This window comes from Chrysemys picta, chromosome 20 (assembly GCF_011386835.1).
Source record: "Chrysemys picta bellii isolate R12L10 chromosome 20, ASM1138683v2, whole genome shotgun sequence".
Classification (NCBI taxonomy): Eukaryota; Metazoa; Chordata; order Testudines; family Emydidae; genus Chrysemys; species Chrysemys picta.
The window spans coordinates 5,189,719-5,217,597 of record NC_088810.1 but is presented as its reverse complement, the minus strand read 5'-3'; the positions used below and the strand labels follow the sequence as shown (position 1 = coordinate 5,217,597).

Below are 27,879 nucleotides of genomic sequence, written 5' to 3'. Positions count from 1 at the left end.
GACGTGCCGCCCCTCTGGTGCCTGGAGCCAGCCCTGCCGGCTACTCACTAATTAAACTGCAGAGCAACTCCAGCAAGTGCTCGATCCCTGCAGGTCCATCAGCTCAGCAAAGGCCAATGTCCTGCCCCAGCCCTTTAATCCCCAACTGGGGTTCCACCCACGCCGGTGTCGAGGGAACATTAACACAACCTGAGTCACTCCAGCATGGCCGCTGTTTAGTGATGAGGCAGGAAAGTGAGCGTTGGGAACAACGGAAATCAAGACTGCCTGGGTAAACTCACAGCTCAGGTCATTGGCTAAATAAATAGCAAAGCTGCCCATTTGTCGAATCCTAAGTGGTAGCTACTAATGTTCAGCAGATTATGAATTTTTGAATGACACCACCCGAGGCATACTTTGGTCAAGATTTATCATCATTTTATGAAATGGGGTGTACATGGGGGGCAGGTGGTCACCCTTAAAGCTCAGTCTTAGTGCAGTTTCTTGTGGATTCAAAGACACTTCCCAGCCCCTGAGGCTGGAGCACTTTAAGGGAACTGTGTTGTTTGGACTTCTGAGGAATCCGTAAGGTAATAAAGAAGCTGTTTTATGCTAGTTTGGTAAATCTAAATATTGGAACATCCACCAGCTTTTTGGGGTTTGGCTTCCCCATTCTTTGCAGTTCACCCTAATTGTGTGACCACAGCTGGCCCCCACTGGGACCCCGGTCAACATGATGAAGCCGTACTGACATGGCTGCACCAAATGAAAGGGGCTAATGCCAAGCTGCTGAGATGGGCCCTGCTCCTCCAGGGGTATGACATGGAGGTGGGCCATGTGAGTGGGAGGGCCAATGTTACAGCCAATGCTTTATCACGGGGCGGGGGCCCTGAACTTCCCCAGGTCACTGGCTAAGTGATGCTGCTCTGTTCAGACTCAAAGGGGGGAGAGATGTGATGAAGTCGGGGGGGTTCTTGGTTTTTCCTTGTTTTTTCCAATGGTTTGCATGTAGAGGAGGTGGGACTCAGTTTCCCTGGGTGTTACTGGTTTAACGAGGTGATGGGAGCGGCAGTTTGTTGTTACAGAGGCCCAGCGATGGAACTTGGGACCCCAGCCAATGGACTGGAGGATGGATACCCCAGCGACTGGTGACCGGGAGGCCCAGCTTGGGAGTCACAGCCGGACCTGGCCAGTAGGAGGACAGTGGGCTGCGGGGAGAGGACCCCGGTGACCTGACCAGCCAGTTCCAGCCGGAGGAGGACACAGGACGGCTGAGAGGAGATTGGGCCCAGCTGACCCTGTTTATCTGGATAGAAGACAAAGGACAGAGGCGGGGGTTGGGTGAGGTGATATCAGATGCCCAGCGGGAAAGCACAAGGGCTCTGGGCTGGAGAGAGGGAGCAGGCAGAGCCCACTTGGATGCAGAGGAGACTTGGATGTGCTGTGCTGAAGGAGGCCAGGCCTGAGGACCTGAGAGTTTCCTGTGCTGGGTTCAGACGCTCAATAAACCTCCTGTGTTACGCTGGCTGAGAGTCGCTCTGGTATAGAGAGCAGGGTGGCGTTATTCCCTCTGGGAGTGGGGCCCCGGGGGCCCAGAGCGAGGGGACTCCCTGAGGGGGCCCACCGCGAGAGACGGGCATGCTAAGGCTCAGAGAGGTGTGGTTCCAGAAGGTGGAGGGGCTGAACTCCCGAGACAGAGTGGACCCTCGAGAAGGGCTGTTGCTCTGAACGGGGTTCCCCTATGGTAGTGGTTCCCAAACTGGGGTTCGTGAACCCCTGGGGCTTCGCCAAATGTTATAGGGGGTTCTCGGGGAAAAATTCCCTAATGGCGGCCAGAGCTGTCCCTAGGGACCCCGGGCAGCACGGGGCCAGCAGCCCGGAGCTCCAGGACTTCCAAGAGCTAAGCAGATCAAAGCAAGCATATCTATCACATTGAGGAGATTTAAACTTCAAGACTCCTTATAAGAAATGGAAAGGGAGGTGGATATTTTTTGATGTTTTTAAAATTAAATAGGCAGCTAGGATTGTTTTTAAAATTATTATGAAGAACAAGTTTAAGCTTTGTTGTAACGTGCGTTGTTTGCATGGACTGCTCAAGACCTGACTGCTTGTGTAGGAGGAATTCTTTGAATTGGCTTCTTAGACACCTTCAAATGTAACCCTTCTGCCCATCTAAGTTGGCAGCAACAAGGGCCGGGTTCTGAATCTAGGGGTTCTGTTTCAATAACGCAATGCAAAACCGGCTCGAACCCCCACCCAGTGGGGACAATTACATACCACCCCCTGGGTGCCTCTAAGAGGCAATACTTCCCTTCTCGCAAGCACGGAGTCTGAGTGTAACAGAAAATGTTTAATAACATGAGGTAAACGACATCAGCATTAAGTTGGAAAAACGCCACAAACAGGATTCATAACACAAACCAGGAGCGAAAAACTCACTCCAGCAAATTGGGTCGTGTCCTTTCCCTTTGGTTCTTGAATCCAGCAACCCCAAAACCACCCAAAGTCCCAAAAGTCCAACACCCCCAAAGTCTCTGTCCCTGGTCAGTGCAGCCCCAGAGTAAAAAGGGGGGCACGCAGGATGTTAAGGGGCATCTTACGTGATCCGAGGCCGGCTGTCAGTCTCTCCCTGGGGTTCCGCCACAGCCTTCACCACGAGCCAGTCCACTTCCTGCCGTCCCACAAACTGCTCCACTCCACAAGCTGATCCACTCCACTCCGCTCCACTCCCCGACCTGTGAGCCGCTCCAGCCGTCCCTGCAAACAGCTCCGCTTGCCGGTCCTTGGGCCGCTCCAACCGGCCCGCTACTCGTCCCCACAAATTGCTCCACCAGCTGCTTAGCAATATAGCTTCAGGCTCCCCCACTAGTTAACACAGCTCTCAGTGATCTCAGCTCTTAATAACTTTAGCTCTTTTGTGATTTCAGCTCTTAGCAAGTTCAGCTCATAGTAGGGGAGCCCCACTGCTGGTGCACCATTGGCCCAAAGTGAATTCAGCTCAGCAGCCTGTAACTAGACTCCTAATGGAATCAAAGTTAGCTCTGACAGTCCACAGAGAGGAGAGAAGAGGACCTTGCCACCTCCCAATTCACTGGCTTTTGTAACCCATGCCCCTTGTCAAGCAAGTGCTACTTAGGTAATGGTGAAGGACTCACTCAGTCCTTCTGTCATACAACAGTTCCACTGGCCTTGATTCACAGAATCAGGGTAACAAAACTTTATTCTTCCTGCCCCAATAACAGAGAAACTGGGGATCCCACACCAGCCAAAGTAACCACTTTGAGTTGCTGTGGTTTCATGCCAGGCGGGTGGGTGTGCCTATGCAAACAAGATCAGCCCCTGGAGTTCTTTTCCACACTCGCCATAATTCACCACCAGGTGTCAGGGTAGAGCTCATCCAGACTCTGCTTACACTTTGTTGTAACATGTGTTGTTTGCCTGGACTGCTCAAGACCTGACTGCTTGTGTAGGAGGAACTCTGAGTTGGCTTCTTAAATCCCTTCCTGCTGTTTCCCCATCTGATACTCCTTGATGAACCATAGGCTCCTTGATACAAGCTACGAAAGTGAGATCTGGGAAGAGTGTTGCCATTTTCATAATGTAATAAAAATACTGTAATGATAAATAATAAATAGTGTGTAATAAGCATGTCATAAAAACAAATTTTATATTTCCACAATCACTGGAAATTTTATAATTTATACTCTGGTAAAGGAGAAAATCTCAGGAAATATTCATTTTTAGGAGGGGGTTCGCGAGATTTGACATTTTAGTGAAAGGGGTTCACAGGTTGTTAAAGTTCGGGAACCACTGTTCGGGTTACCATATTTCCACAATCAAAAAAGAGGACACTGGGGGGGGGAAGCCCGCTCTAGCCCCGCCCCATCCACTCCCTCCCACTTCCTGCCCCCTGACTGCCCCCCTCAGAACTCCCAACCCCCCCTGCTCCTTGTCCCCTGACTGCCTCCTCCTGGGACCCCTGCCACTAACTGCCCCCTAGGATCCCACCCCCTATCTAAGCCTCCCTGCTTCTTGTCCCCTGACTGCCTCCTCCTGAGAACCTCCCACCCTAACTGCCCCCCTAGGAACCTATCTGTCCCCTGATTGCCCCAACCCTTATCCACACCCCCGCCCCCAGACAGACCCCCGGGACTCCCATGGCCTATCCAACCACTCCCCACCCCCTGACAGGACCCCCAGAACTCCCGACCCATCCAACCCCCTCTGCTCCCTGCCTGCCTCGACCCCTCTCCACACCCCCACCTGAATTTCCTGCAGCCCTCCCAGCCGCGCCTCGCTCTGCATGCGGGGGAAATCCCGGACATTTTTAGCTATTTACAAATTCCCCCCCGGATGCTATTTTTAACCCAAAAAGCCGGACATGTCCGGGAAAATCCAGATGAATGGTAACCCTAGGTTCCCCCCAGGGACCGCATGGAGCCAATAGTGGCCAGGACCAGGGAGTCCGTGACAAACTTCTTCTTCTCCAGGTGCAGTAACCCAGTGACGCGTGGCATGAAGCCGGGACCCAAATTATCCCCAGATGGGGGTACGAGGTCAGTGTGACACATACACATTCGCCTCCCACCAGGCGCTCAGGGCCTCTCTCTCTGAGCTCGTATCAAGCCTCGAGAGAGGAGCCCTGGGCGACCCCTCGGTAGTCTGGCCGCGGATGGCTGCAGGCGGATGGGAACGGCTGTGACTGTGGCGGGTAACGGCTCCGGAGGCCAGGCGGCCGATTGGAGCAAGATGCACGCCCCAGCCTCTAGGAAAGAGTCTAAGGCGGGAAACCCTGTAGCATCCCCGCCCTGAACCGGTTTGAGCTGGTCCTTGTTTACCACTGCGCCACTGCTGACTGTTGAAAAGGGCGGGAAGCAGTCTAGCTAACCCTCGGGTCACATGACCAATACTCCATTTTGGATTCTAACATGGATGCCACCCACATACAATAAACAGTGATAATACAAACACAAACAAACTTTAGGATTTGGCCCCTAACAATAGTAAACCCAAAATGAACTTTCTTTAACAGAGGCTGAGCTAAGTATGCCTCGGGTGGTGTCATTCGAAAATTCATAATAGACTCATAGACTTTAAGGTCAGAAGGGACCATTATGATCATCTAGTCTGACCTCCTGCACAACTCAGGCCACAGAATCTCACCCACCCACTCCTGTTACAAACCCCTAACCTATGTCTGAGTTATTGAAGTCCTCAAATCGTGGTTTAAAGACCTCAAGGTGCAGAGAATCCTCCAGCAAGTGACCCCTGCCCCACGCTGCAGAGGAAGGCAAAAAACCTCCAGGGCCTCTGCCAATCTGCCCAGGAAGAAAATTCCTTCCTGACCCCAAATATGGCAATCAGCTAAACCCTGAGCATGTGGGCAAGACTCACCAGCCAGCACCCAGGAAAGAATTCCCTGTAGTAACTCAGATCCCACCCCATCGAACATCCCATCACAGACCATTGGGCATATTTACCTGCTAATAGTCAAAGATCAATTAATTGCCAAAATTAGGCTATTCCATCATACCAGCCCCTCCATAAACTTATCAAGCTTAGTCTTGAAGCCAGATATGTCTTTTGCCCCCACTGCTCCCCTCGGAAGGTTGTTCCAGTACTTCACTCCTCTGATGGTTAGAAACCTTCATCTAATTTCAAGTCTAAACTTCCTAATGTCCAGTTTATATCCATTTGATCTTGTGTCCACATTGGTACTGAGAAATAATTCCTCTCCCTCCCTGATATTTATCCCTCTGATATATTTATAAAGAGCAATCATATCTCCCCTCAGCCTTCTTTTGGTTAGGCTAAACAAGCCAAGCTCTTTGAGTCTCCTTTCATAAGACAGGTTTTCCATTCCTCGGATCATCCTAGTAGCCCTTCTCTGTACCTGTTCCAGTTTGAATTCATCCTTCTTAAACATGGGAGACCAGAACTGCACACAATATTCCAGATGAGGTCTCACCAGTGCCTTGTATAACGGTACTAACACCTCCTTATCTTTACTGGAAATACCTCGCCTGATGCATCCCAAGACCACAATAGCTTTTTTAACGGCCATATCACATTGGCGGCTCATAGTCATCCTGTGATCAACCAACACTCCGAGATCCTTCTCCTCCTCTGTTACTTCCAACTGATGTGTCCCCAATTTATAATCAAAATTCTTGTTATTAATCCCTAAATGCATGACCTTGCACTTTTCACTATTAAATTTCATCCTATTACTATTACTCCAGTTTACAAGGTCATCCAGATCTTCCTGTAGGATATCCCGGTCCCCCTCTGTATTGGCAATACCTCCCAGCTTTGTGTCATCCGCAAACTTTATTAGCACATTCCCACTTTTTGTGCCAAGGTTAGTAATAAAAAGATTAAACAAGATTGGTCCCAAAACCAGTCCCTGAGGAACTCCACTAGTAACCTCCTTCCAGCCTGACAGTTTACCTTTCAGTATGACCCGTTGTAGTCTCCCCTTTAACCAGTTCCTTAGCCACCTTTCAATTTTCATATTGATCCCCCGCTCTACCCGCACCTGGGTCCCGGCCTCCTGCTGGGCCCAGTCTGCCTGGGTTTCCTGGGTGAAGGCGGTCCCGGCGACAGTCTGGGTCCTGACCTCCTTTGGGGTCCCCTCTGTCCCGGCTGCCGCACCTACCTCCAGTCCTGACCCTCCTGGGTCTACAGGCACCTCCTCCAGCCTCTCCTCAGTTCTTCTGAGGGGGCAGCCCCAGAAGGCATCCCGCCTCCATGCTGCCCCGGACCTCGGCATCTTTCTTTGGTCCCTCGCCGGCCAACCCTCCCTGAGTTGCCCTGGGCTGTGTTCCTGGGGCCGGGGCACTCCCACTCCACGTGTCCCCTCCACCCGCACGCCCAACACGCCCGCAGCCGCCGGGGTTCCCTCATCCCACGACTGCTTGAGGGCTCAGGCACCGTCTCGTTTCGGGGTGAGGTCCTCTGCCTCCAGACCCGTAGGGACAGTCCCGTAGTACGTGTCTTCTCTGACCTCAGGCATAGCAAACCCTTGCCCCGGGCCCCCTGGCCCTGGTGCTCCGCGGCTCACGCCCTCCGCGGTCTCCTTTAACCTCCCTCGCGAGGAGTGTTCGCAGGGCCCGCTGCCCCTCTGCCAGCTGGCCAACCTGCACTTGGAGGGCCCATATCACCTCCCACAATCCATCCTGGGTCTCCCGGCCCCCCTTCAGGCCATCAGCCCCCTTCTATGGGGGCTCTGACCCCGGGCCCCATCCCGGGACAACACCTGGCGTCTCCGCAAAGTACACCCCGGTGTATGTAAGATCCATCACCCCTGCTTGTCTCTGCACCACAATGTCCAGGCAACAGTCCCACAGTCCTTGCCCTGGCCCCTTGTGTCAGGGGCCGACCGCTTATGCCCACATTCTCCACCACTATGTAAGGGGTTGGACTCACCCCTGCAGCGCCTCCTGCTGGTCTCTTACAGGAATTAGCTCATCGACCCAGGAACCTCTGCCTGGTTCTCTTAGTCACATGCTTCCACTGTCCACTTTCCTCACCCAGCAGTCTCCCCTCAGAGTTCTTTGGTCCTGCTTCCATCTGCAAGTCTGAGCTTTTTCCTTCAGCCTCCTCATGTCTTTGCTCCATCGCCTGCTCGAACCCCCTTCTAAACTCAGCCAGAGTTTCCACCTGCATCTCCAATCCTCGGAGCTTTTCTTCCATCAGTTCTATCAGGTGGCACTTCATGCAGACAAAACTCTTTTCAGGTACCCCCTCCAGGATCATGTACATGCCACAGCTTCCACATCCATTGTGTCTTCCACTGCTGCTTCTATATCGGTCATAGCCTTCCCACCTAAAACCTGTTAGTCCGGGAAACACATACCAAACCGCCACCACCCACAGCAAACCAAACCCCATCGGGCACCAAAACACCCGCAGAACACAACCCCCTCCCTTCACTAGCCTGTGTATTCCTCTGCCTGCCTCTCTGAGTCTCCCCCGCAAACTCCCACTGAAACTCCCCTGTTCACAGCTCTGTTTGCTGGCTCCTGTACCGCTGCAGCTGTCTATGCCGCTGCCTGACTGGCTGGTTACCTTTATAGGACCCCTAATCTGCTGAACATTATTGTCCCGCTGAAATACGGGTAGCAATACTGTGGATGAAGTTATAAGATTCTACAGTACGATTGTTACTGTAATTCTGGGTAACGCCCACGCACCAGTTTTTCAGAGACAAAGGCACACAGGCCCCAGACAGCTGTTAACGAGCCATTGTCCAGCCAGGAGGGGGCGGGGAGAGGTATAAACAAGAAATGTACATTTCATCTCTGTGGGGGTTCAAATCCCACATCCACTGCTTGTCGCCTGCACCCCAGCTGGGGGACTCCTCAAAGAGGACAGCGGTATGAAAACAAGAGACAGTGCCCTGCGTTTTACCTCTCCTCTTCTTCCATGTGTCGACCAAAACCACCAGGAGACATCTGAAGCCAATGAACTGAGGAAGGAGGGGGCCCCAGGCTGCAAGGACAGCCAGCCTGTGAAAGGAACTACTGCTTAGGATGCGACAAATCGTGCTGGAGTGAATCAGGTTGTGTTAATGTTCCCTCGACACCGGCGTGGGTGGGAACCGCAGTTGAGGACTCCAGGGCTGGGGCAGGACATTGGCCTTTGCTGAGCTGACAGACCCGTCCGGCACCGGGAGTGGACTGAGCTGTGCACGAGGCAGATCTCCAGTGGGGAGCTGGAGGGAGGCAGGCACTTGCTGGGGTCGCTCTGCAGTTTAATTCGTGAGGAGCCGGCTAGTGGCGCAAGCCACAGGCTGGAGGCTGGGTGTGGGCGGAGGCTGGAGTGGGGGCAGGTCGCCAGCAACGCAGCATCTTGGGCTGGAGGGCGGAGGGGACACGGCTGCTCCCCAGCCCAGCTCGCACCCCAGACAGCATCACCCCGGTCAGACGTGCACATTCCCAGCAGCTGGGGTGAAAACCAGAGCCGGGATGTGGGAGGCCCAGGGGCTGAGCGCACAGGCTGTCGGGGAGGGACACAGGGACAGGGCACTGCCCCCAGCTCTGTGTGCACATGGCTGGGGGGCAGGCGGGACACCTGACTAGAGGGGCCCGTGGGTCTGTGCTGTGTGGTGCCAGGCGGGTTTGGCAGGATGTGGTTTCCCTGTGGGAGGGGGGAGTTGCAGTAGCTGTTGTTCGGTGCCCGCTCAGCGCTGGGCTGGGTGCAGAATCACCCAGGCCCTCGGTAAGTACAGACAGACCTTGTGTGTGAGTCCCAGCCCCGCCCCGCTCTAACCACTAGACTCCAGTCCCCTCCCCGAGCCAGGGTTGGAACCCAGGAGTCCTGCCTCCCAGCCCCCCAGTGCTAACCACTAGATCCCACTCCCCTGCTCTGCTCAGTCATTTCCCCACCCTCTCTCCCACCAGCACCATGCAGCGATCTGGGACCCACTGAGAGCAGCAAATCACAGAGCCCGTGAGTCCTCCCTGGAGCCGCGGAGCGGGAGGATGTGGGTGCCAGGAGCCAGCCAGATGCGCCCTTCCACCAAGCTCTGCATTGAAATCATCCTCGCACTGCTCTGCCTGGGTAAGAGGAAGGAGGGGGCCCCAGGAATCCCCTGAGCTGGGGAGAGAACCCAGGAGTCCTGGGTTCCAGATGCCTCCTGCTCTAAGAGTTGATACGGGTCAAATAAACTATGGTTTGGGGAAATAAAGGGGCTCTAGCAGAGGGGGGTGTGGAGTCCAGGGCTGGGCTAGCAGGGGGCTGCGGGTCGGGAGCGAGGGGCACCGGCAGAGCTGTTGGGAGAATGTGATTTCAAAGCAGCATTTTCCCCAGGAATTGAAATGGGGGGGGGGGGTGTTTGAAGTCACAGGGGGTGAGGACTGAGGGGTGAGCCCGTGAGGGTGAAGCGGGGCTGAATGGCACCATGGTAACAACTGAGAAATATGTCACGGCCATTTTATTAGCTCTAACTCAGGCTGTAAAACCGTCACATTAGAGCTGGCTACTCAAGCCTTCCATGAAGCATGACAGCTCCAGCCTTCTTGGCTTCTTGCTGTAAGTTTGCCCTTGTCGAATGAAGTCAGTTCCCCATCGATGGCTTCTCCTGTGCCCGGTTCTGCCAGGCCTTCACGGCAGGCTCCTTCCTTCCTGCTCCTGACCAGGCAGACGGCGACTCCCCCCAGAACACGGCGTTCTGTTCAGTGAGGAAAGCAGTTTTCCGGGGTTGGATTAATTTGAACTTCAGTCCTGGAGCATCTTCTATTTTCTCCAAGACATTCAGGCTTTTTGGACTCTTGCTGAGAAAATGAGTATGATGAAGACATTCAATTTACGGATTTTTAAATGTCTTTTCAAGATTCTGCAGCTCGTACTAGTTCTAGATGAATAGATTACAGCATTGTAGGGCTGGAAGGGACCTCGGGAGGTCATCTAGTCCAGTCCCCTGCACTCATAGCAGGACTAAGTATTATCTAGACCTTCCCTGACAGGTGTTTGTCCAACCTGCTCTTAAAAATCCCCCATGATGGAGATTCCACCACCTCCCTAGGCAATTTATTCCAGTGCTTAACCACCCTGACAGTTAGGAAGTTTTTCCTAATGTCCAACCTAAACCTCCCTTGCTGCAATTTAAGCCCATTGCTTCTTGTCCTATCCTCAGAGGTTAAGGAGAATAATTTACCTCTCTCCTCCTTGCAACAACCTTTTATGTACTTGAGAACTGTTCTCATGTCCCCACTCAGGCTTCTCTTCTCCAGAGTAAACACACCCATTTTTAAAAAAAATTTCCTCATGATCTATGACCTTTTTCTAGACCTTTAATCATTGTTGTTGCTCTTCTCTGGACTTTCTCCAATTTGTCACCATCTTTCCTGAAATGCGGCGCCCAAAACTGGATACAATACTCCAGTTGAGGCCTAATCAGCGCAGAGCAGAGCGGAAGAATGACTTCTCATGTCTTGCTTACAACACGCCTGCTAATACAGCCCAGAACGATGTTTACTTTTTGTCAACAGTGTTACACTGTTCACTCATATTTAGCTTGTGATCCACTATGACCCCCAGATCCTTTTCCACAGTACTCCTTCCAGGCAGTCATTTCCCATTTCTATGTGTGCAACTGATTGTTCCTTCCTAAATGGAGCACTTTGCATTTGTCCTTATTGAATGTCATCCTATTTACTTCAGACCATTTCTCCAGTTTGTCCAGATCATTCTGAATTTTAATCCTATCCTCCAAAGCACTTCCAACCCCTCCCAGCTTGGTATTGTCTGCAAACTTTATAAGTGTACTCGCTATGCCATGATCTAAATCACTGATGAAGATATTGAACAGAACTGGATCCAGAACTGATCCCTGTGGGACCCCACTCATTATGTCCTTCCTGCATGACTGTGAACCACTGATAACTACTCTCTGGGAATGGTTTTCCAACCAGTTATGCACCCACTTAGGTTGTATTTGCCTAGTTTGTTTATAAGAAGGTCATGCGAGACAGTATCAAAAGCCTTATTAAAGTCAAGATGTACCACATCTACCGCTTTCCCCTATCCACAAGGCTTGTTACGCTGTCAAAGAAAGCTATCAGACTGGTGTGACAGGATTTGTTCTTGACAAATCCATGATGGCTGTTACTTATCACCCTATTGTCTTCCAGGTGTTTGCAAATTGATTGCTTAATAATTTGCTCCATTATCTGTCCGGATCCTGGAGTTAAAACGGCCTCTGCAGTGTGTATAGGAGAGATTAGGGTTACAGTTTTCTCTGAGCAAAGTTTGTACTCCACTGTGTCTTCCAGAGAAGTTTGCAGCTCCATGAGATGCAGAAGCAGCATCTCTTTGGGGTCCAATTGACAAGCTTTTATCTCTTCTGAGATGTGGGTTGTCAGAGATGGGGCCGATATGTCGTCTATAACCTGAACATCTAGACGTGCATCTACTGGCCTCCCACGGCCATCAGGAGAACGTCCGCAGTCACTTCGTACGTGACACCCATTTGCACGGTGCATTTCTCAGCCATGTCTGCATGTTGTCTGACTGCGGGGAGAGTTCTTCACTTCCCAGCTCCTGCGTCTTTCACTGTTGCTCTGCTGTTTCTAGCCAGTCAGCTGCGTTTCTTGCAGAAAGATCGGGAGCGTTTGCCAGTCTTGTCCAAACCCAGCGTCCACATTCAGCGTTAACAAGTGACAACGCACTTCACGCGGCCTCCCGTTGGGGTGTGACACAAACTGCGCTGTGTCTCCAGCATTAAGTGCTTCTAAATCTGCCTGTGCCCATGACTGGCTCAGAGGTTTCCTGCAGACCAGACGCTTGGTGTTTTGCAGCCCTTTACTGGGCTCGTCAGCCCTGGCTTTGCTGATGGGCCTGGCAAACCAAGCGCCTCCACTTTTCCCCGCTGTAGCAGCGAGACGCTTTCCTTCCGTGTAAGCTTTGTGGCCAGAGGTGCACCAGGGGCTTCCTTTGCACGGTCACTAAATGGGAAACGTTTGAGCGACAAACATCAAGAACAGCCCTTAGGTTGCGGTTTCTTCAGTAGGTAGTTTGGTTTGTGCTTCGGGCTGTTGGGACGTCGATAAACCACTTGAAGCTGCAGATGGCGGGTTGGTGCAATTTGGTTCCTGGTATGTTCCTCCCCTTGGTTGGTTTCAACACTGGGGAGGGTTGGGGGATTTCAGGGTGGCTGCACCCCTCCTTGTGGGGGAGGGAAATCCCTGATACTGGACAAATAATTTATGGTTTGGGGAACTAAAGGGGCTCTGGCAGAGCTGTGGGGAGGGAGGAGCCAGGCCTGGGCTGGGAGGGGGCCGTAGTTCGGGAGTGAGGGGCACTGGCAGAGCTGTGAAGACCCCAGGGCTGGGCTAGCAGGGGGCTGTGGGACAGGAGTGAGGGGCAGCGGCAGAGCTGTGGGGAGAATGAGATGTGCAGGAAGCGGGGGCTGGTTAGTTAAAGTTCCCCTCGCCCAAGCCCTTGGCTCACGGCCCAAACCTGCTTCCTCTTTCACCGGCTAATAAACAGGGCCAGATTAACCTTTTGTGGGCCCAGCGCCAAACATATTTGTGGGCCCCCATAGGGGCAAAGGAGCATGGCCCGGGGAGGTGGGGGGTCAATCCCCAGAGTGAGGGGCCAGCCAGGGGCAATGGGGCATTGCATGGTGGGGCCGGCCCTGCTCCACCCAGCCCAGTGCAGGGCACTGTATACAAACTAGCTGTTCCTAGACGCACACTGGCCCACCCGGCCCTGTGCTGCCAGCGTGTCCCTTCCCTCGAGGGTGGGCCCAGGCTGGGCCACACAGCCCCCGACTCCCTATGCCCAGCAGCCCCCCTCCACAGTGTTAGCCAAATGGGCTCGTTTCCCCCAGAGCTGCCCAATTACCCCAAGGAGGCACGGGAGTCTAGAAGACGGCTTCAATTTCTTTATTGATCAGTCGGCTGAGCGGGTGTCCCCCTCGACTCATGCCAGAGGGAGGAACACACCTTACAAACGCAGAGCAAGCCTTTTTATACCCAGTAACAAACAACTTAGCGTGCATACATTCTGCTAACCTATGGAATTTTTAAATTCCTTTCTAGGGGTAAACAGGATACATCTGTTGGACTTCCTTGATTGATCGTTTTGTATACGTATAGGCGGAAGGCAGCTTCGCGGCACTTGTGGGGAGTGGCTGGGAAAATAGGCAAATAGTTGACCTTTGCTCTAACAACAGCCCCTCCACCACAAATGCACAGAGGCCTGCACCCCTCCGCGCGCAGCACCCCCACACACAGCCGCACGACTACTGCCCAATGCACTTCCTCACAGCCCCCCACCACAACTACACAGCACCCCACTCAGACCCCCCACTGCCCAGCATCCCGACACACAGACCTCCCCCACCGCCCCCCAAGAGACCCCCCCACTGCCCAGCATCCCAACACACAGACCTCCCCCACCGCCCCCCAAGAGACCCCCCACTGCCCAGCATCCCGACACACAGACCTCCCCCACCGCCCCCCAAGAGACCCCCCACTGCCCAGCATCCCGACACACAGACCTCCCGCACCGCCCCCCAAGAGACCCCCCACTGCCCAGCAGCCCCCTTCCACCTCCAGAGACCCACTCCCTCACACGCTGCCCCCTGGCCACTCACCGGCCCTGCTGCAAGGGGTCGGCGTCTGCCAGGCTGAGCTGGCAGTGTGGCCGAGGCCGGTCCAGTGCCAGGGCGGGGAATCACTCCGGCCTCTCCAGACTGGCACGATCAGCCAGGCCAGGATCTGCCCTCACCCTGGCCAGACTCCCTCAGGACCCACCTGCCTGGAGACAGGGTGTCCATACATCCCCGTTTGGCCGGGACAGGTCCCTTTTTAAGCTCTGTCCTGACCGTCCTGACTTCTCTGACAAAAACGGGCATTTATCCCGTTTGCTTTCACCAGCCGATCAGTTGGCGAGAGCCCATGAAGAAATGCCCAGTTTACCAGAAAAGTCCGGTGCGCCCCCCCTAGCGGGGTGTGGAGAAACGTGTGTCTGTGGGGTGGCAACGTGAGGGGTCAGGCAGCAGGGCTTGGGGGGTCAGCCCCAGCCAGAATGGATGGGGGGGGTTAGGGGCCAGCCCCTGGCAGTGGTGTGGGGAGCTGAGGCGAGGGAGGGGGCAGCCCCAGATCCTGGCAGCGGCATGCGGATCTTGGGGAGGTGGGGGCAGCCCCTGCCTGTGGCGTGGGGAGCAGTGGGGGAGGGGTCAGCCCCAGTGGTGGATTCAGGGTTAGTGGGGCCCCCCGGCCCTGTTCTCAGCTTCATTTTTGGGGCCCCTCTTTGGGACCCAGCCAAGAAAAAGATAGCTCAGTGGTTTGAGCATTGGCCGGCTAAACCCAGGGTTGTAAGTTCAGCCCTTGAGGGGGCCACTTAGGGATTTGGGGCAAAATCAGTACTTGGTCCTGCTAGTGAAGGCAGGGGGCTGGACTCGTGACCTGTCCAGGTCCCTTCCAGTTCTAGGAGATAGGTATATCTCCATATCTTTTATTTTATTTTTTATCTCCCCCCACTCCCAGTTTTCATTCTTTTTTTCTTCCTCCTCCTCCTCCTATAAGTAATAGCAAGTAAATGAAAATAAAGGGCGGTACCTTGATTGTTCTTGTCGTCTAACTTGTTTTTCCACAGACCACTTGAAAATCGCTGCGGGTCTCGGCGAACCACTTAATGATCTTTCCAAATATTGTTTGTACCATTAGCTAACTAGCGTAAAGCACTTTGGATAAGAGCGCTTTATAAAAAAAATGTAAAAAACGTTGGGGTGCAGGGCCTGGCCAGGAGTTGGGGTGCAGAAGGGGGATCAGGACTGGGGGTGCAGGGTCTGGGTGGGAGTTAGGGTGCAGGAGCAGGCTGGGGGTTGGGGTGCGGGGTCTGGCCAGGAGCTAGGGTGAGGGAGGGGGCTCAGGGCTGGGGCAGGAGGTTGGGGTGTGGAGTGCTTACGCGGGGAAGCTCCCATTTGGTGTGAGGGGTGCAGGTAGGGATGGGGGTGCTGCAGGAGCTCCCATTTGGTGCTCAGGGTGGAGGGGGGGATGTGGGGGGTGCAGGAGTCAGGGCAGGGGGCTGGGGGTGTGGGCTGGTGTCGTAGGGGTGCTCCCAGCCCCCAGCCTCCCGCCCCACCCCCTGCCCTGAGCATCTCACAGTGGGGGGGCATGGGTAGGGGGAGTGCGGGGGCCCTGCCTTTGCTCCATCCTCCCCCAATTCCATCCCCCACCCCAAGCCCCCCACCCCCTGCCTCTTCTCTGCCTCCTCCCCCTCCCTCCTGGAGCGCCGGCAAACAGCTGTTTGGCAGCAGGGGAAGTGGAGGAGGGGGAAGATTGGCTGCTGGTGGGTGTGGGACAGAGGCAGGGGTGAAGGAAGAGTTGGCCGTGCTTTCGACTGCAACCCAATCAGAGCGGGCCGGGCCGTGGCCCCTTTGGAGCCTGGGCCCGGTGCCATTGTAAACCCGGTACTGCTAATAAAGGCAAATATTGACCCACCCGAGAAATCGAGTCTCATTATCAGAGCCGGCACCCGTCAGTGACTTGGAAACACGCCCCCTTACTCTAATCAATAGCCCTCTACTCCCCTCCTAGAGCCAGGAGAGAACCCAGGAGTCCTGGCTCCCACTCCTCCCCCCCAACTCTAACCACTAGATCCCTTGTTGGTGTCTTTTTATTCTCTCACCCCACAGAAGGACAGAGGGGCACTGGCAGAGCTCTGTGTGGGGGCTGGGGTGGATTGGGGGGGCTGCGGGTCAGGACTGAGGGGCACCGGCAGAACTCTGTGTGGGGGCGGGGGTGGATCTAGGGGGGCTGTGGGTCGGGATTGAGGGGCACCGGCAGAGCTCTGTGTGGGGCTGGGGGTGGATTGGGGGGCTGCGGGTGGGGATTGAGGGGCACTGGCAGAGCTCTGTGTGGGGGTGGGGTGGATCTAGGGGGGCTGTGGGTCGGGATTGAGGGGCACCGGCAGAGCTCTGTGTGGGGGTGCGGTGGATTGGGGGGCTGTGGGTCGGGATTTAGGGGCACCGGCAGAGCTCTGTGTGGGGGCGGGGGTGGATCGGGGGGGCTGAGGACTGAGGGGCACTGGCAGAGCTGGTCTGTTTCCCCTGTAGGTCGGCTCTGCCAGGCGCCCGTCTATCGGATCCAGGTCCCGTCCCGCGTCACGGCCCAGCAGGGTCTCTGCGTCCTGCTCCCCTGTAATTTCAAAGCCAACTTCAACTCCTCCGGGGTCGCCTACAAATACTGGTTCAAGGACGACGACAGGGACACCAGCCTGGCCGTGGCCACCACAGATCCCGGCAGGGCCCTGAGGGAGCCTGGGGGCCGGATCAGGCTGGTGGGAGACGCCCCGGACGACTGCTCCCTGCTCATCAGCGATGTGAGAGCTGGAGACAGGGCCCGCTACTACTTCCGCTTTGTGAAGGGAGACTTTAAATACAGCTACGTGGTGACCCAGCCGCTGGTGGACGTGACAGGTGAGGCCGGAGGGTCCTGGAGAGCTCAGCAGGATTAACTCTGCTTATACCCAGTGGTGGGGAGTTCCACTGGTTAATCCCACTAATGCCCAGGGGCAGGGAGTTCCAGGATTAACCCCAGTACTTCCCCACTGAGTTGAATTTTAATGGTGTCGCCTCCTTAGAGCTGATGCAGCAGCCAGTGCTGAAGGTCCCCGAGGTGCTGCTGTCCGGACAGCTGGTGAATGTGACCTGCCAGGCTCCAGGGACCTGCTCTGGGACCCCTCCGCAAATCACCTGGTCAGGGGGGTTTGACTACACAGCCAGGAACGTCTGGGTCGCCCTGGCGAACGGCAGCGTCTCCTATAGCTCCGTGCTCAGCTTCACGCCAGCCCCGGGGGATGACGGCAAAGAGCTCGTCTGCACCGTCACGTACCCCGCCGTGGTTGGGGTCTGCACCCGCAGAGCCGTCCGGCTCCAGGTCCACTGTGAGTGACCCCATCCAGCTCCAGCGGGGGGGTGAGGTCTAATGGCAGGAGTTGTGCTGAGAGCCAGGACTCCTGGGTTCAATCCCTGGCTCTCGGAGGGGCGTGGAGTCTAGTGGCAGTGGTTGGGTTGAGAGCCAGGACTCCTGGGTTCTATCCCTGGCTCTGGGAGGGGCGTGGGGTCTAGTGGGGGTGGGCTGAGAGCCAGGACTCCTGGGTTCCATCTCTGGCTATGGGAGGGGCATGGGGTCTAGTGGCAGGGGTTGGGTTGAGAGCCAGGACTCCTGGGTTCAATCCCTGGCTCTGGGAGGTGCATGGGGTCTAGTGGGGGGTGGGCTGAGAGCCAGGACTCCTGGGTTCTATCTCTGGCTCTGGGGGGGCGTGGGGTCTTGTGGCCGGGGGTGGTCCGAGAGCCAAGGCTCCTGGGGTCTATAGGAGGGCACTGGGGTCCCAGCAGGCAAATCCCCCCCACACATCTCATGGCCCGTTGCAGACCCGCTGGAGCTGCTGCCACAGGGGAACTGCACGGTGCAGGGCCGCGGACCCAGGGGAGCGGCCACGTGTCACTGCGCAGCCGAGGGGAACCCTCTGCCCCGCCTCAAGTGGTGCTTGCCCAACCGCACCCTCCCTGGGGACTTCGAGGGCCCTGAGCTGCGAGCAACCTTGTGGGCGTGGGTCCCGGCCGTGAGCCGGGAGCTGTGGGGCCCGGCCGGGGCCCTGGCCAACATGTCCTGCGCTGCCACCAACGCCCACGGGGCAGAGCCAGGCCGTGCTGACCGTTGTGACTGCAGGGACCGGGGACCAGTGGGGGCTGGGCATGGGATCCAGTTTTGCCATTAGCTAAAAGCAGTGGCCTGTTCATCTTCAGGCAGAGATGTATATGTGAGGAAATACGGTGCTATGTGCCAGCCACTTAGACAGATGGCAACTCATGTATAAGTCACACAGTCCCCACCTGCCCCTTTCACCTCTGTGCCTCCCTGGAGAGGTGGGGAAGGGGGCTCAGTCCCCATGGCTAGGCCAGCCCTCGGCCGCTCTCCCGCTCAGGGGACCCTCCCCCTACACCGTACCCACCAGTTCATTACAAGCCCTGTAGGGCCCATCGCCGCCCAGCCGATCCCACCGCTAACACCAGCTGTTGGTTTGCAGCGGGCTTCTCCTGGACACTCGTGGTGGCCTCGGCGGCTGGTGGGAGCCTCGTGCTGGTTGTTGCCGGGGCTGCAGTGGCCTGGAAAGTCATGAAGGGAAGGTAAGACTCGGGTGGGAACAGAGAAGAATCTGGTGGGAACTAGCCTGGAATGGGGGAAAAAATGGATCCCCCAAGATCAACCATCACTTCTTGGAAGCATGAAATTCCACCTGCCGCCCCTCAATCCTGACCCACAGCCCCCTGGTGTGCCAGCCCTGCACTCGCCCCCCCAGCTCTGCTGGTGCCCCTCACTCCCAACCACAGCCCCTGCTAGGCCAACCCTGGGCTCCCCCCACATGCAGCTCTGCTGCTTTGGGATGGCGGTGCGGTGGGCAGATATTGGGATAGATGGATCCATGGGTCTCATTGGGGCAGGAGGGAGGAGGCGGGACACCAGGCTAGATGGGCCTAGAGGCAGGATGTTGATGATGGTTTCACCCCAGGCAGGGCAGCACGGGCCCTGCCAGGGCCGGACGGTGCCAAGGGACCGGAGACCGGCAGGTCTGTAACTCCGATCAGCAGCCAGCGTCTATGGCGCCCTCCCACAGACAGGTGGGTTCCCAGCCCTCCAGCGGCTTATCCCAGACCCCCCCGGTACCTACCCCATCCCCCACCCTGATGAGATCCCCTTCCCCCGCTCCCAGAATCCCCCTCTGCTGGGATTTCCCCCCTCCAGCACCCCCCAATGGCATCCCCTCCCATCCTTTCCCTGGGCATGGCGGCCACTTCTCCCAGCTAACCCGGTCTCTCCCCACACAGGACGGCACCGGGGAAGGAGGAGCCCTTGATAAGAAAGGGAGAGGAGGAAGAGGAGGAGGAGGAGGAAGATGCTACAGGGAGAGAGGTGACAGGGAACAATTCACAGAGGAAAACATCTACGCCAACATCTAAGGCCAGAGAGGGGGACAGGGTCATTGCAGGGAGTGAGATAAATAGAGACTGGTGTCAGCGGTGGGATAGCCAATCTGCCTTGTGGCTAAGGTGCTAGCCTGGGACGCTGGACACCTGGAACCTATTCCCAGCTCTGCTACAGAATGGCTGTGTGACCCTGGGCAAGTCCCCGCCCCCCTCTGTGCCTCAGTTTCTCAGCTGTAACATGGGGAGTATATCACTGCATTTGGCTACTTACACTGTGAGCTTGTTGGACATGGTCTCTCGCTGTGTCTGGGCAGCACCTGGCACAAGGGGGGGTCCGTGATCTCAGCTGGGGCAGGGACTGTCCTGGGCTGTGTGTGGGCTGCGCTCCTCTCCCCCCATCTCAGCCTGGGTCCACTCTGCTAATGCACCTGAGAGGCAGCTACTGCTCCAGACAGAGTTATGTGGAGCAGGTCGGCCTGTGTTAATCCTTTCACTGCTGCAGCTAAATAAAAGCCATCCCCAGCTCCTCCCCGGGCTGAAGAGTTTTATGTTGCCTCGGTTTCCCTCAGGGGTTCCCCTCGCTCTTCGAGCCGCTCAGCTGTGGCTGGACACTCACCACCCAGGCCCAGGGGTACGAAAGTACTGGGAAGAGGGTCATAATAAACAATGCCTGGTGCTGCGATGCAGCCACCTCTGGGGTGGGACAGCCGGGGACAGCCGCACAGCAATACCACGTGGCTCGCCTGGTTCTGAGATGCAGCCACCTCTGAAGTGTCGCGATTAGAATGGGGAGGGGGAGGAGCCAGGACGCCTGGGTTTTCTCCCTGGCTCCGGGAGGGGAATTGGGTTTAGTGGGTTAGAGCGGGGGAGGGGGAGAGCTGGGAGCCAGGACTCCTGGGTCCAATTCAGTAACTACGACGACAGGCTCATGACTTTAAAAACCACGTTTAATGTCCCGTAACAAAAAGACACAGCAGCAAATGGAGGAATAAATACAGCGGGTGCAGGGCAGGGGGTGAGAGGCAGCAGTGCTGGGGGAAGAGGGGGAGTCTGGGCTTTGCCCCACTCCCTCCCTCCCCACAAACCCCATCCCCCATCCCTTCAGCCCTCCCCCACCCCTCCAGCCCTCCCCACACACCCCTCCCCCCTCCCCCCAGCCCTCCCCACCCATCCCAGCCCTCTCCCCACCCTCCATCCACCCTCCCCACACACCCTGCCCCATCCCTCCCCACACACACCCCATTCCACTCCCCCATCCATCCTGCCCACTCCCCATCCATCCTCCCCCACCCCCATCCCATACCTCCCCCCACCCACCCGTTCCTCCCCACATGCCCCACCCCATCCCTCCTTCCCCATACACACACCCTCCACCCCTCCCCACACCCCATCCAGCCGTCCATCCGTCTGTCCATCCTCACACACACTCCTCCATCCACCCCTCCCCGCACGCCGCGCCCCATCCCTCCATCCGTCCCACACACTCCCATCATCCATCTAGCTGGATCCATCTGTGGAGCTTGTCACGGACGCCCGGATCGTGCCCACTCTTGGCCCCGTACGATCCCTGGGGGGACCCCCCTTCAGTGCGACAGCCCTTCTCGGGGGTCCACTCTCTCTCGTGGTTAGGCCCCTCCACCTCCTGGAACCGCACCTCTCTGAGCCTTAGCACGTCTGTCTCTGCCGTGGGCCCCTCAGAGAGTCCACTCGCTCTGGACCCCCGGGGTCTCCACTCCCAGAGGGAATAATGCCACCTTGTTCTCTAGCCCGGAGCGACTCTCAGCCAGTGTAAAACAGGAGGTTTATTGAGCGTCTGAACCCAGCACAGGAAACTCTCAGGGCCTCAGGCCTGGCCTCCCTCAGCCCAGCACATCCCACTCTCCCCTGCATCCAGGTGGGCTCTGTCTTCTCCTCCTCTCCAGCCCAGAGCCCCCCTGCTTCCCAGTTCGGCATTTGATATCACTGGCCTCAGGCCCCCTCTCTGTCCTTTGTCTTCTCTCCAGGTAAACAGGGTCGCATGGGCCTCCTCTCCCCTCTTCTGTCCTCTGGCCCCTCTGGCTGGAACTGGTCGGTCAGGTCACCAGGGTCCTCTCCCCGCAGCCCATTGTCCTTCCACTGGCCAGAATCGGCTGCGACTCCCGAGCTGGGCCTCCCGGTCACCAGGTCACCAGTCGCTGGGGTCTCCATTCTCCAGCCATTGGCCGGGGTCCCAAGTTCCCTCGCTGGTCCCCTGTAACAACAAACTCCCTCTCCCATCACCTCGTTAAACCAGTAACACCCAGGGAAACTGAGTCCCACCTCCTCTACATGCAAACCATTGGAAAACCAAGGAAAAAACAAGAAAATCCCCCACTTCGTCAAAGGCAGCTTATTGTGGGGCTGCATGTCTCTGTGAGTAATTATGGTAACTAGGTCATTGCTCAACCCTGAGCCAGCCAGATTCTGCACCCCCCCCCCTCACACTCCCTGGATGGGAGCTGGCGCCCCCTAGAGGGGAAAGGCCCCATATCCCATTCCCTGCCCAGCAGCAGTCCTGGCTCCCAGACCCCCGGCTCTAAGCCCCAGACCCCACTCCCCTGCCGGAGCTGGGGAGAGAACCCAGGAGTCCTTTGATGGACATGTGAGGGGAGACGCGGGGGGGGTGGGAATAAATTACCAGAGAGGAGTCTTTGAGAACAGGATCTTTAATCTCCACGGAATAAGGGCGGGGGGGGGGGGGTGGCAGAGGCCTCCGCGGTAGGGAGGGGCGGGGCTCATTGCTGGTCCCAGGACGCTGCAGGCTGCGTCCGGCCTGCATGGCTCCCCCCACTCGGCTCTAGGAGGATTGGTGGGCGACCAGCGTCACCACACCTGGAGGAGAGAAGAGAAATGGGCTCAGAGCAGCAATGGGACCAATGGGAGCATCATCTACTGGTACGCAGCACCCCACCCCAGAGGTGACTGCATCTCAGCGCCGGGCGAGGGGTCCCTGTATAACCAGCCCTTGTGCCCCACCCCAGAGGTGGCTGCATCTCAGCGCCGGGCGAGGGGTCCCAGTATAACCAGCCCTCATGCCCCACCCCAGAGGTGGCTGCATCTCAGCGCCGGGCGAGGGGTCCCTGTATAACCAGCCCCCGTGCCCCACCCCAGAGGTGGCTGCATCTCAGCGCCGGGCGAGGGGTCCCTGTATAACCAGCCCCCGTGCCCCACCCCAGAGGTGGGTGCATCTCAGCGCCGGGAGAGGGGTCCCTGTATAACCAGCCCCCGTGCCCCACCCCAGAGGTGGGTGCATCTCAGCGCCGGGCGATGGGTCCCTATAGAACCAGCCCCCGTGTCCCACCCCAGAGGCAGCTGCCTTTTGACACTCCCCAATGTTGCACTCACCAGTGATGAGGAAGAGGGGGAAGGAGACCCAGCCGAGGCCGAAGGACCAGCCGAAGGTGACTTGGCTGTGGGCGGCATTCACGGCCCCAGCGAACTCCCCTGTGTACATGGCCAGCGCGATCATGGTGCAGAGCCCTGGGGCAAAGGGAACAGCAAGGACACCCCTCAGTGCAGCCCACGTTCAGTCCCAGCCCCTGCCCCGTCCCACCACCAGGGGGAGCTGCCAGAGCCCAGGGTAGGATTCGGGGAGGGGGGAGGCTGGGGCTCGGTTCCCCTCGGCTGGCTGTAGTGGGCGGGGGGGGGGGAGATGAGTTCCTGGGGGAAGGGGGGACGTACCTGCGCTGAAGCTGCCCAGGAAGGAGAGCAGGGTCAGAGGTAAGGAGCCGAGGTGGGAGCGCAGGAACGAGGCGAGGAGAGCGAAGGAGGAGAGAAACCCAGCGATCACGCCCAGCAGTATGAAAGCCCTGGTGACCTTTAAAGAGACTGTAGCAAAGGATTGGGTTAAATAAACAACACTGCACTGAACTGGTTAGAGAACCCAGGAGTCCTGACACCCAGCCCCCCTGCTCTAACCACTGGCCCCCACTTTCCTCCCACAGCCAGGGACAGACCTGCCCGATGGTGCTGGTTGGTGGCAGCGGTGGGTTCCCCGGTGGAGCCGGGCTGCCCTTACCTGATGCTGAAGAAATTTGTTCACACACCGAATTCTGGCAGCTCTTCCACAGCCCCTCATGGAGGGACCCGAGGCGGCTGGTGGCCACCAGCCAGTGGTCGGAGCCCAGGGCCACCAGCAGCAGCAGGAAGCTGAGCAGGGCCAGGACGGTGCTGAGGATCCGGGGAGACGCCATCGTGTGGGGGGCAGCGCTGGGATCCGGGAAGCACCTGGGGGTGGGGAATGAGTCAGGGGCAATCCCGGCCCACAGCAGCAGGGCTAAGCCAGAGCCCTGGGGCCTGGGCCTCAGCAGCTTCACAGATGGATCCAGTTGGATCGGTGATGGGTGTGGGGGGGACGGCTGGAGGGATGGGGCGGGGCGTGTGGGGAGGGTGGATGGATGGATGGATGGGGTGTGTGAGAGGAGGGATGGGATGGGGGATGGGGTGGGGAGAGGTGGATGGGGTGGGGTGTGGGGGGAGGGATGGGATAGGGTGGGGAGGGAGGAAGGGAGGGATGGGGGGTAGGGTGGGGAGAGGTGGATGGGGTGGGGCGTGTGGGGAGGGATGGAGTGCGGGGGTGGAGAGGGAGGAAGGGAGGGATGGGGTGGGGTGTGTGTGGGGGAGAGGTGGATGGGGTGGGGGCATGTGGGGAGGGATGGGATGGGGGTGGGAAGGAAGGAAGGGAGGGATGGGGGGTAGGGTGGGGAGAGGTGGATGGGGTGGGGTGTGTGGGGAGGGATGGGATGGGGTGGGGAGGGAGGAAGGGAGGGATGGGGGGTAGGGTGGGGAGAGGTGGATGGGGTGGGGCGTGTGGGGAGGGATGGAGTGCGGGGGTGGAGAGGGAGGAAGGGAGGGATGGGGTGGGGTGTGTGTGGGGAGAGGTGGATGGGGTGGGGCATGTGGGGAGGGATGGGATGGGGGTGGGAAGGAAGGAAGGGAGGGATGGGGTGGGGTGTGGGGGGGATGGATGGGATGGGAGTAGCGAGGGAGGAATGGAGGGATGGGGTGAGAGGCTTGTGGGAGGGATGGGGGGTAGGATGGGGAGAGGTGGATGGGGTGGGGCGTGTGGGGAGGGAGGAAGGGAGGGATGGGGTGGGGTGTGTGGGGGGAGGGGTTGGTGGATGGGGTGTGTGGGGAGGGTTGTAGGGGAGGGGTGGGTGGATGGGGTGGGGTGCGTGTGGGGAGGGATGGGATGGGGGGTGCGGAGGGAGGAGGGGAGGCATGGGGTGTGGGGGGTGTGGGGAGGTGGGGCGTGTGAGGAGGGATGGGGTGGGCTGTGTGTGGGGAGGGGTGGATGGATGGGGGGTGTGGGAAGGGCTGGAGGGGAGGGGTGGATGGATGGGGTGGGCTGTGTGTGGAGAGGGATGGGATGGGGATGGGGGTCGGGAGGGAGGAGGGGAGGGGTGGGTGGATGCGGTGGGGTGCGTTGGGAGGGACAGGTTAAGGCTCCCAAAGGGGTGCTCTGGGGGGCTGGGCACCTGCCATTCAGGGGTCCTGTGGGGGGTCTCTGTGAGGGAGTGGGTGGGGGGGAGGGGCCCTGTGCCAGCTGGTCCCAGCGAGGGGGAAGAGGAACCGAAGGAGGAGGAAGTGGAAACCTGACACCAACTAACCCTGTGCTATGGGGCGGGGGGGGGGGGGGGCAGAACCACACCCAAATCACAGCCAGAGAGAGGGAGGGTGAGAGAGGGGTGTGTCCGGGGACGGCTGGACAGAGCCCTGTGTGAGGGGACGGACGGACAGATGGACAGGGGGCATACGAGGGGCTGGCTGGACGGACGGACGGATGAAGAGGTTTGTGAGGGGATGGGTGGGTGACTGGACGGTTGGTGCGGTGTGAGGGGACGGATGGACAGATCGACAGAGGGGCGTACGAGGGGTTGGCTGGATGGACGAAGAGGTTTGTGAGGGGATGGGTGGGTGAACGGACGGTTGGAGCCGTGTGTGAGGGGACGGACGGACAGATGGACAGAGGGGCGTACGAGGGGTTGGCTGGATGGACGAAGAGGTTTGTGAGGGGATGGGTGGGTGAACGGACGGTTGGAGACGTGTGTGAGGGGACGGACGGACAGATGGACAGAGGGGCGTACGAGGGGCTGGCTGGATGGACGAAGAGGTTTGTGAGGGGATGGGTGGGTGAACGGACGGTTGGAGCCGTGTGTGAGGGGACGGACGGACAGATGGACAGAGGGGCGTACGAGGGGCTGGCTGGACGGACAGATGAAGAGGGGTGTGAGGGGATGGGTGGGTGACTGGATGGTTGGAGCCGTGTGTGAGGGGACGGACGGACAGATGGACGGAGTGGCTACGAGGGGCTGGCTGGACGGACGGATGAAGAGGTGTGAGAGGGGATGGGTGGGTGACTGGATGGTTGGAGACGTGTGTGAGGGGACGGATGGACAGATGGACAGGGGGCATACGAGGAGCTGGCTGGATGGACGGATGAAGAGGTGTGAGAGGGGATGGGTGGGTGACTGGATGGTTGGAGACGTGTGTGAGGGGACGGATGGACAGATGGACAGGGGGCATACGAGGAGCTGGCTGGACGGACGGATGAAGAGGTTTGTGAGGGGATGGGTGGGTGACTGGACGGTTGGTGCGGTGTGAGGGGACGGATGGACAGATGGACAGAGGGGCGTACGAGGGGTTGGCTGGACGGACGAAGAGGTTTGTGAGGGGATGGGTGGGTGAACGGACGGTTGGAGCCGTGTGTGAGGGGACGGATGGACAGATGGACAGGGGGCGTACGAGGGGCTGGCTGGATGGACGGATGAAGAGGTGTGAGAGGGGACAGCTGGAGGGTGGCGATGTTTGGGGATGGCCGGATGGAGGCAGGGGTTTGGGGCTGGCCAGGGAGGTGTATGAGGGGATGGATGGACAGCCGTACAGAGGAGTGATTGGGGATGGATGGACGGAGGGTGGGTACGTCTGCGGATGGAGGTGGGGCTTTGGGGACGGACGGACAGAGGGGTGTATGGGAATGGATGGAGGGTGGGTATGTTTGGAGCTGGCTGGATGGGGGTGTGTGTGAGGGGAAGGACCAGACGGACGGAGCGGTGTGTGGGGGGGGATGGATGAAGGGGTTTGGGGCTGCCTGGACAGAGAGGTGTGTGAAGGGATGGCTGGACGTACGGACGGAGGAGTGTGTGTGTATGGGGGGGGATGGCTGGAGGATGGGTATGTTTTCAGATTGAGGACCATGGGGGTTGGGGGCTGGCTGGACGGGGCCATGGGGGGTTGGGACTGGCCAGACAGGGCTATGGGGGGTTGGGGCTGGCCGGAGGAGGTGGAGGGGCTGGCAGGACAGGACTGTGGGGGATGGCTGGACAGGGCCGTGGGGGGTTGGAGCTGGCGGGACGAGGGGGGGAGGGGCTGGCTGGACGGGGCCGGCTGGACGGGGCCGGCTGGACAGGGCCGTGGGGGTTGGGGGCTGGCTGGAAGGGGCCGTTTGGGGTGGGGGCTGCCCGGACGAGGGGGTGGGGAGCTGGCAGGACGGGGCTGTGGGGCCAGACACTTGGGTGCTCAGGCACTCCAGGCTGTCCCGGGGTAAATGAACCCCCCCATCCCGAGCGCCCCCCTCACCTGCTCCGCGTCATCTGCTCCCTCGCAGGGTTTGCTCCGGCTCCAGCCCTGACCCCCCATGGGGCCTCTTGCTCCCGGGTGGCTTCCTGGGAGGGGCAGGGATGCGGTAAGGGCCCATTGCACCATCCCCACATCCTCTGTGTCAGTTCCTCCCGGCAGCCCGCAAACCCGCCCCCCATCGCCAGCGCCCACAGCTGTCTCCCAGCCAAGCCCCAACCGCCCCCCAGCCTGCTTAACAAGGGAATCTCCTGGGACAGACCCAGGAGTCCTGCCCCCCCCCCCACCCCGCTCTATCCCACTCAACTCCCAGAGCCGGGGAGAGAACCCAGGAGTCCTGCCCCCCCGCCCCCCGCTCTATCTCACTCCCCTCCCAGAGCCACGGAGAGAACCCAGGAGTCCTGCCCCCCTCCCGCCCTATCCCACTCCCCTCCCAGAGCCACGGAGAGAACCCAGGAGTCCTGCCCCCCGTGTCCTATCCCACTCCCCTCCCAGAGCCGGGGAGAGAACCCAGGAGTCCTGGCTCCCAGCACCCTCTGCTCTAACCACCAGCCCCCTCCCCTCCCCTCCCCTCCCCTCCCAGAGCCAGGGAGAGAACCCAGGAGTCCTTTGACACACACTTGAGGGGAGTGTGGGGATGGGGGGCGCTCCAGGGGGTCGAATAAGTCACCAGACAGGCAGCTCTGAGAACAGGCCCTTTAATCTCCATGGAAGGGGGGGGGGTGGCATCTTTTTTTCCAGGGGAGGGGTAGTAACAGGAAGAGGGGAGGGGCTCACTGCTTGGGTCTGTGGGAGCCCAGGGTAACGCGCACACACACACACACGTCGAGCCACTGGCTCGTGGGCTACACGGCCAAGGTCTG

The 27,879-nt window shown here is 58.4% G+C and overlaps 2 protein-coding genes across 3 annotated transcripts; one reads left to right on the top strand and one right to left on the bottom strand.

The window, feature by feature from the left end:
* The first annotated feature begins 9,116 nt into the window (after nt 1–9,116).
* LOC135976721 (sialic acid-binding Ig-like lectin 12) lies at nt 9,117–19,942 on the top strand. Its single transcript, XM_065573879.1, has 6 exons — nt 9,117–9,543; nt 16,550–16,912; nt 17,077–17,379; nt 18,526–18,625; nt 19,009–19,117; nt 19,325–19,942. The coding sequence occupies exons 1-6, from the start codon at nt 9,465–9,467 to the stop codon at nt 19,454–19,456; spliced, it is 1,086 nt and encodes a 361-aa protein (XP_065429951.1). The 5' UTR covers nt 9,117–9,464; the 3' UTR covers nt 19,457–19,942.
* Nucleotides 19,943–21,433: 1,491 nt separating this feature from the next.
* Nucleotides 21,434–27,154, bottom strand: LOC101945108 (protein NKG7-like). 2 transcript variants are annotated; one of them, XM_065573693.1, is made up of 5 exons: nt 27,020–27,143; nt 23,460–23,668; nt 23,123–23,269; nt 22,787–22,921; nt 21,434–21,653 (listed from the first exon to the last, which is right to left on the bottom strand). In XM_065573693.1, exons 1-5 carry the CDS (start codon nt 27,031–27,033, stop codon nt 21,580–21,582), a joined length of 579 nt encoding a protein of 192 aa, XP_065429765.1. In that variant the 5' UTR covers nt 27,034–27,143; the 3' UTR covers nt 21,434–21,579. The 2 variants fall into 2 exon arrangements, with proteins under 2 accessions (XP_065429765.1, XP_065429764.1); XM_065573692.1 differs by lacking the exon at nt 21,434–21,653 and adding an exon at nt 22,092–22,273 and having other exon boundaries at nt 27,020–27,154.
* Between the last annotated feature and the right edge of the window lie 725 nt (nt 27,155–27,879).

Excerpts from the sequence above, each read along its gene's own strand:
- LOC135976721 (XM_065573879.1), top strand. The coding sequence starts at position 9,465 with ATGTGGGTGCCAGGAGCCAGCCAGATGCGCCCTTCCACCAAGCTCTGC. Across the intron at positions 17,380-18,525 it reads CGTCCGGCTCCAGGTCCACT|CGGGCTTCTCCTGGACACTC; the intron begins GTGAGTGACCCC and ends GTTGGTTTGCAG. Across the intron at positions 19,118-19,324 it reads TGGCGCCCTCCCACAGACAG|GACGGCACCGGGGAAGGAGG; the intron begins GTGGGTTCCCAG and ends CTCCCCACACAG.
- LOC101945108 (XM_065573692.1), bottom strand. The coding sequence starts at position 27,153 with ATGTGGGGATGGTGCAATGGGCCCTTACCGCATCCCTGCCCCTCCCAG. Across the intron at positions 23,669-27,019 it reads GAGCAGATGACGCGGAGCAG|GTGCTTCCCGGATCCCAGCG; the intron begins GTGAGGGGGGCG and ends CCCCACCCCCAG. Across the intron at positions 22,274-22,786 it reads CCCCCTCTTCCTCATCACTG|GTGTGGTGACGCTGGTCGCC; the intron begins GTGAGTGCAACA and ends TCTCTCCTCCAG.